At 35.2% G+C, this 8,033-nt stretch overlaps 1 protein-coding gene across 2 annotated transcripts; it reads right to left on the reverse strand.

Annotated features, from left to right (window-relative positions):
* Positions 1-1,543: 1,543 nt before the first annotated feature.
* On the reverse strand, positions 1,544-7,091 carry LOC131635095 (MAR-binding filament-like protein 1-1). Of its 2 annotated transcripts, XM_058905694.1 has the most exons (5): positions 6,741-7,091; positions 5,219-5,419; positions 4,312-4,355; positions 4,061-4,201; positions 1,544-3,574 (listed from the first exon to the last, which is right to left on the reverse strand). In XM_058905694.1, exons 1-5 carry the CDS (start codon positions 6,988-6,990, stop codon positions 1,853-1,855), a joined length of 2,358 nt encoding a protein of 785 aa, XP_058761677.1. In that variant the 5' UTR covers positions 6,991-7,091; the 3' UTR covers positions 1,544-1,852. The 2 variants fall into 2 exon arrangements, with proteins under 2 accessions (XP_058761677.1, XP_058761678.1); XM_058905695.1 differs by lacking the exon at positions 5,219-5,419.
* Between the last annotated feature and the right edge of the window lie 942 nt (positions 7,092-8,033).

The following is an 8,033-nucleotide window of genomic DNA, read 5'->3' on the forward strand; positions in this document are numbered from 1 at the left end:
GGTACCAGATAGGCTCTGTCACCGGCTCATCCTCGCGTCCCTCCGAAGGTGGCTCAGCAGATCCTGCATCGACTGCCACTGGCACAAGCACAGAAGTAGAAGTAAAAGAAGTGCCACGACGACGTCTGCAGGGGGTGACATATTTAAGGAACCCTCAGCATCATCTCGGGGCCTCCGTGGTGTAGTAGTAGACGGGGAAGGCCCCTCAACAGGGACAGATGAAGAAGGCCCGGCTGGAGCGGGTGTATCAATTGGAATAGACGTAGAGATCCCCTCAACTGGGACAGATGGAGAAGGCCCGGCTGGAACGGGTGTATCAGGTGTAGAATGACAGCTCCATCAGTGACCTAAGATATTACACGTGCATGTTCACGCCGCACGGATGCGTGTTGTGCAGTCCTCCCATGTATATCCCTATCCAGACCGTGGGTCATAATGTCTACATTGTGATAACATCTAGTTAGCTACTATGTATCTATACATGAACAATGATTTATAAATAAACAAGAAAAGGAAAAAAATTACTCTTTCCGTAGATGCATCTACGGAAGCACCTTAGTTTCAAAATTTATGGTGCTTCCGTAGATGCATCTACGGAAGGCCCTAACGTTCATCTCTTTCGTAGGTGCATCTACGGAAGGCACTGAAGCTCAGAAACACAACAATGGCGTAACTCCACTGTTCAATCACCCAAAACCTCCATTTTTGGCTTGATCGTCCGTAATAAATCTCAAACAACACCTACATTGTCTCTAAACAATATCTCTAAATCTATCCAATATTTTCTAAACCTAAATATCAAATTCTAATTCGATTTCAAAAATACTCTAAAATAACTCAAAATTTAAAAAACTTACCAATTAAAATATAGCTTTGAACTTGATAGAGATTTAAATATGATGTTGACAACGTAGCCGAACTCAGGAGAAAGTTTGAGAGTTTGAAATTTGGGTTTGAGAGTGTTTGAGGGTTGATAGTTTGAAATGAAGAGAATGAGGGAGGGAAAGAGCTCCGTAAGTGCAGCTATGGAATAAAACAATGTTTAAAAAAAAGTTGCATCTACAAAAATACGATGACATTTTAGTCAATTCGATGGTGCGTAAGAAACTCATGGTGAGATGTTTTCATTTTATTATTGTTTCTATTTTCCTAAACTTTAGAAGGAAGTAAGCTGTCACCCCATGTTCCTATATTTTGGGAATAGTGATAGTGTTTTATTTTTAAATTCAAAATACTATTAAGTGTACTGCTAAATGATAATCGAATTTCCTTTTCATAGTATTTCCTTCTTCAATTTTCTTACTTTTTTTCTGCCATAAACCTACAATCACCCACATCTTTGAATCGAACAAACTAAACAATTTTCCCCTCTTGGTTTAACTGGAGTACAAACTTCACTAACCGAATCAGTGAAAATCTTCCTCTAAGTTAACTCATAAACACCTCTTAGAAAATTTGAAAAATAATGTTGTGTACCCTTCCGCCCCTCATAAGAAGAACTGAAATTTCAACCACTAAACAAAAAAAAAAAGTAGTTGGAAAATGGAAGCATCATGGTTTTCTTGATAGACAAGGACCAACAAACAATTTTCCATGTAAAATACAACCCAGCATTCTCAATTTTTTTCTTCAGGTTATTACGAAAATTATTACAAATCAACACTCCTACAAGTTTAGCTCAACAATCCCTAATGTGTTATTTCATTTGTACAATACTATTGCCACATGAAAACTTATCCAAAGTGAATAAAGTGCAATAATACCAAACTTCCCTCCAAATTATTTATCACAGAATATCATTCTCTTCAATCATGATTTTATATTTTTAATACGAACCTCTCGATTCTGTTGGTTATGAAGGGTTAGTTTTTCTTCTTCGAACATTCTTCCGTACACTTACAGCGGCTTCTTGGGTTTCGCCTTCATCTTTCTGTACTCGCTGCTCATTGTTAACAACAGCTTTTGATTTTGAAGTGTTGATTTGACTTCTCAACCGCAATATTTCACCCTTGGCAGAAGCCAATTCGTCTTCCAATTTCTTCCCTCTGCTCTCTAAAGTTTCTCTCTCTTTGCCAAGTCTAGTGATGAGGTTATGAGCATCTTCAATGTTTTCTTGAGCCTCCTTGCTTGCATTTCTTTGTTCTGAAAGGTACTGGGTAAGAACCTCTTTCTCATTTTCAAGGCTAGAAATACGAGATTTAGACCCTTCTAGCTCTTTAGAAAGGATCACCGAATTTCGGTTCATCTCATCTAGTGATTTGGTAGCTTCCTCGAGATCCATTTCAATAGTTTTCTGTGACTCCTTGTCCTTCAAGACTTGCTTCTTCAAAGCTTGTAAATCTTTGTTCAACGAAGTAACTAACTTCTTTTCTTCCTTCAGATCCTCTGATGTCGCTTCAGCCTTTTTGTAGATCTCAATTAATTCTCGTTGTAGGGTGTCGCGGTTTTCAAGAGTGGCAGTTAGCTCATGGGATGTACTCTGCAGCTCTGCTTCTGCTTTCTTCAAATGTTCCTTTACAGTCGTAAGCTCGTTGGCCAGTTTTTCCGCCTCAAGATTCACATCATCAAGTTTCCGCTGTAGTGACTCCTTAACTTTGGTGAGCTCAGCTGAAAGGTTAGACACTTGAAGCGCAAGCTCTTGGCGCAGATTATTTGACTTATTTAGCTGTTTCTCCAGTTCGGAAGAGTCATTTCTTGAATTTTCAAGATTCTCCAGAGTGACTTGAAGTTCGTACTTCAAATTATTCACTTTTTTAGATTCATTCTGCAAAGACTCCTTTAAACCTTCTCGTTCTTGGGTCAAATCAGCGATGATTACCAGGTTTTTGCTCGATTCATTTAGGGCGAGTTCAAGTTTATCCGTTAGCTGATGAAGTTCGTCTTCCTTTTCTTTTAGAATCTTAGCATCCAAAACAGCCTTCTTTTCAGAAGTCAACTTTAGGTCATTGTATTCCTTCTCCAATACATCATATTCGCTCCTAAAGTTATTGTTCTCGAGAGTTAAGGCATCAACTCTCGAATTTAGTTCAATCACAATGGAATCCTTTCCTTCTAGTTTCTCTTGGCTTTTCAGTATTTCATCTTTCAACCCTTGAATATGCAAATGAGCATTGGATAATTCATCCTTGGTTTGGTCATAGGTAGTATTCAAATTCCTCAATTCCAACTCCTTATCTGCGAGCAATGAATTCAGATTCTGAACGGCTCGTTCTTTGTCCTTAAGGTCTTCACTTAGCAGATCAATTCTTTTCTGTAAAATTTCGATAGAATCTACCTTTTCTTTCAAATTGTTTTCAAGGTCTTTCTTATCTGTATCGGTCTTTGAAAGGTTAGTTTCAAGCCTGTCAATTTGAAGTTTCAGCTCGGCAATAAAACTTTTCTCGCTTTTTAGCTCCTTTCCCAAACTGGTGACGGTACTCTTTGCAGAATTTAGTTGGTCAATCAGTGCATTCTGCTCTTCTTTTGCCTTTCCAAGTAGCTTGGCTTGTTCCTCCTGTTCATTTGATAACTTCAATTCGTAATTCCTCTTCAACGAAACAATTTGCTCTTCTTTTTCCTTCAGTTTGTTGTTCATCTGTGCACATTGGCCAGTAAAATAAAATGTAAATACTATATCTTTCTTCGAAAAAGTACCATCTAAAATCAAACTAGATAAAAAACTGTTGTCGAGTAAAAATGTAAATTGGTCATTAAAAATGTAAGCAACTCTCAAAATAGTCCCACATCGTTTCAAATAGACAATACATCTGTTAGAATAGTCCTTCTACTAATTTTGACTGTTAAAGACAATGAACGTTGACCGAATATGTGCCCCTTCCATGTTAAATTTTACCGTTAATTAGTAAATACACAATTTCAATTACTAACAAATTTGTCTTTTAGATAATCTAAATTTCTTCGGCAAATTAGACTTCAACAAATAGGCATTGATGTGGGATCTTCGTGCAATGTGACATGTTCCAATGACATGTCATGTAATAGCCTCTAATGATAGAAATTTTACCGTTAATACATGCCATACAGTTATCAAGAATCATAAACAAAGTACATAGAAGCTTACTGTTTCTATTGTCGCCACAGCAGCCGATTTTTCTTTCTGGGAGAGTGCATAGAGAGCACCCAACAGACCAGAAGATACAATTCCAATTCCATTCAGAAGAGACACAAAGGAATTCGATGATTTCTGCATTTCAGGTGCTGTCTGTCCATAGAAGCATTAAGTTTAGAATGCATAAACATCCAAACAACAAAAACAGGCAAAAATTTAGATTAATATTCAACATTTGCTTCTGAATTTTACAGCAAACAAACCTCTGCTTGCTTTTTATCCTCTGGTATCTTCACCTCACTTTCTTCTGAAAGTAGAATGGATAATTACACAGTTACTAAATATAAGAACCCTGTGATACTGTACTAAGCAATTTGAAAATAGTTACAAATCATACTCCACATCCCAAAATTAAATATGAGAAAATGAAATGCATCACAAAAACTGTGGTGTCTAAAAATACAGAGATCTACTTTTAACATACTTATGGAGCTCTAATAGTATATTGCAATATAGCACAAATCACAACTGTAAAGTAGCAAATCGGCAAGGGAAAAAGGTTGATACTTTGATATTTAATTTATTGAGTTACTCTCTGTTTTTTATTAGAAGTTCTTTGCAAAAAAGAAATGGTACCAAATTATAAGTCGTTTTGCAATATCAATAAATCATCAATGTTATTTTTCCTATTATACCCTTAAATACTTAGTTTGGTTTGCTGCAAATAGTTATGTCACCCGTCCAAATTATGCGTCTGATTTAGATCTCTCTATCATGTTATAGAAATGGTATATATCTTCTGTTTTAGTTACATGTAAATTAACATTACCAGTTACCATATAATAATCCGCACGCACTCAGCTTTTACAAATGAATGTAACACAACACGATTTTTTTTAATGAAATCCACGTGAATCCTCTTAGTAGACAATCCTATTTGAGGCTGATGGAGCCGAACAAAAGAAGTCCTAGTGAGGAACAGCTTTGTGTATATTCTCCTCACTAGCAGACCTAGGCAAATGCTTTAAAACATACTGCACAAATGCTTTTTTAACATTTTAAAATGTTGACAAATATATAAAAAGCAAAGAAACTAGTGAAGAGTAACTTTCAAACTAAGCTATCATGAAACTACAGCTAAGATCATCAAGTAACCAATCAAAGAGGTACCTGAATTTGCAGAAGCAGATGAAGATACAGATGAGGGAGAGACAACGTCTGAGAGGGGGACATTGATACTAAAGGTAGGCAACGGGACATCGTCAGAAAGCATACGTTGTCTGCGAATAGAGCGAAGACGTCGACTGCGAACAGTGTCCCGAGATGAAGGAAGACGTTGTCTACGAATACGAGATGAAATGAAGACGAAGACTGAAAAAAAGACGACTATGAGACCGGAAATGGAGAATCAAATATGGGAAATTGGGAAAAGCAGATGAAAACCAAAGAAGAGGAAGACTTCTATAGACAGGACATTTCAAATGCCAAACTTAAATACTGTTTTATACTCCCTCCATTTTTTTTTATAAGTCGTTTTGGACTTTTCACACATTAAGAAAAGTAATCATTGTTGCATGGGAAAGAGAAATTATGAAGGATTTTACAATATTGTCCTTCATTAATTGCATGGGAAAGATAAATTTAAATAATTAAAAGAGACTATAATAAATACTTCCATGTGTAATATGAAAAATAACATTAATGATTCCTTGGTATTGCAAAACGACTTATATTTTAGTACAAATCTATCCCCCCAAGCGACTTATTAAAAAACAGAGGGAGTAACTTTTAAAAGCATTATTTTTTGTTTTTGTTAGAGCAGAACATCTACCAGACATAGAGTATCAAAGCCAAGAACATGTGTAGAAAGATTGTGAATGTCCAACTCCAACGCGGTTACGCCTAAACCCAAGTGTGTCATGCTTCATAGACGATAATTAATACTACCTTCGATCTCTAACGTATACAACAACAACCAAGCCTTATCCCACTAAGTGGGATCCGCTACATAGATCAACTTCCACCATAATGTTCCATCCAGAACCATACTCCTATCCAAATCGTTAATTTTGAGATCTTTCTTAACAACTTCTCTTATGATTTTTCTAGGTCTTCCTCTACCTCTAACAATCAGACTTCTCTCCGTCTAATCATTCTCCTTACCAGAAAATCTACATGTATATAAGAAAAAATCACAATAATCACCAAGACCAAAAAGCTTATATACTGTATAAAGTTGAAATTTAATCCATTACATACCCTCGACATCAAATATTTTACACACATTAATTGAGTTTCTAGTAAACATTTCTCACAACAAATATTACTATCGTTAGTATTACATTGGGGATGAAAATCGAACACTCGTTCTCCATATCATTCCACTCCTTACCTCCCTATTCCAACCAGCAAGCCAACCTTATATCCCATAGCTTTTAGTAAACATTTATCTCATATTACATAGTAACATATAAAAAAGGATTCAAAGCAATTAATCCAATTGAAAAATAAGTTTTTTTTTCTTTCTTACTTATAATTGAGCCAAAAAAAACCAAAATAGATCGATTAACCTAACCCTAAAACGAGACATTCATATGTGTATCAAGCCATAATAATAATAATCAATTGGTCCATAATTAGCAAATAAAACAATAAGAAGAGCAATTCAAAGATTGAAACGAAAGAAACATACTTGGTGATGGAATGACTCCTTCAAGAGCAGGTGCAGTATCGAATTGTAGAAAGGGAAGAATAGCGACACCCATGAAAAGAAACGTCCTTTTGTTGCATACTGGATCGTGTTGATGGCGAGAGCAACACACAACCGGAGAACGAGGGTTAGTGTTTCGATGACGACGAGAAGAAGAAGAAGAAGGGAAGAGAAATGGGTATAGTAGCGGAGAGTGCAGTGAGGTAGAAGTCGCTGCTCCTACAAAACCCATCTTTTAGTTAGCGATTATGTCGCTTGTCACTCTGCCACATATACACACACTTCCAACCAACTCATGTTCTGTGTGTTTTTCATTTGTGGCTCTTGTTTCTTCTCTTCCACTTTCAAATCTTTATATATATTCCAAATTATGTTATATTCATATATACTTTTTATATTCCAAAATGTAAATATTAGTAGCTTTATGTATAACTACATACTAACCAATTGTTTTATTTTAAAGAAGAAGAAAACAAATATTTAAGTAGTGATTTAATTGAGAGATCTAAATCTATTGGCTTTGATGTATTTGAGTATATAACTCTTGAATTCTTAAATTCTTAAATTGTTTAAAAATTTAACCATTCAATCAAATTGAAAACTGAGACAATTATTATGTTGTTGCGAAATTCGAATCAATCTAAAAATTTATGGAACGATACGAGGCTTAAAGTGATTAGACTTGTTAATCATGTCATTGAAGTTTAAATCATTATTGACAAAAATATTGGAAACATCATCTATATCTCAAAGATGTTGATCATTAGAAACAGGTAAGAAGACAATTTTTAATTATTATTTCTTTCGCTATTACAATTAACAAATTTCAACGTCAATCATCAGAAAATGTTGATCTATACTTGTCAAAAAATATTTTTAGATTATGTCGCAATCTCAAGAGACAAAATAAAGCGGATCTTAAAATATTGATTCAGAACAACAATAAATAAAGCATGCCTAGTACAATTAATGTTTTTTAAAAAAAGTTTTTCATAGTATTTGATGGACAAACATTGAACTATATTTCTCTCTATTTTATATTGTTAGAACAAGATTTGTTCTGATCAATATTCTTAGTTTTGATGATAACAAGGATATGAATTTTGTGTGAGATAATGTGGTACTCTAATACATTGCAATTTCCTTTTCAGGAAATATATAAAGAGTATGCACAAATCAGCGCTCAAAAGCTTTGACTCAGAAGGTTCAGCATGCAACATCAGAACATGGTCTGGTAAGACATCAGAAGATGGTCAAAGCAGAATCAGAACATGG

This window comes from Vicia villosa, unplaced genomic scaffold (assembly GCF_029867415.1).
Source record: "Vicia villosa cultivar HV-30 ecotype Madison, WI unplaced genomic scaffold, Vvil1.0 ctg.001422F_1_1_3, whole genome shotgun sequence".
In the NCBI taxonomy this organism is placed as follows: Eukaryota; Viridiplantae; Streptophyta; class Magnoliopsida; order Fabales; family Fabaceae; genus Vicia; species Vicia villosa.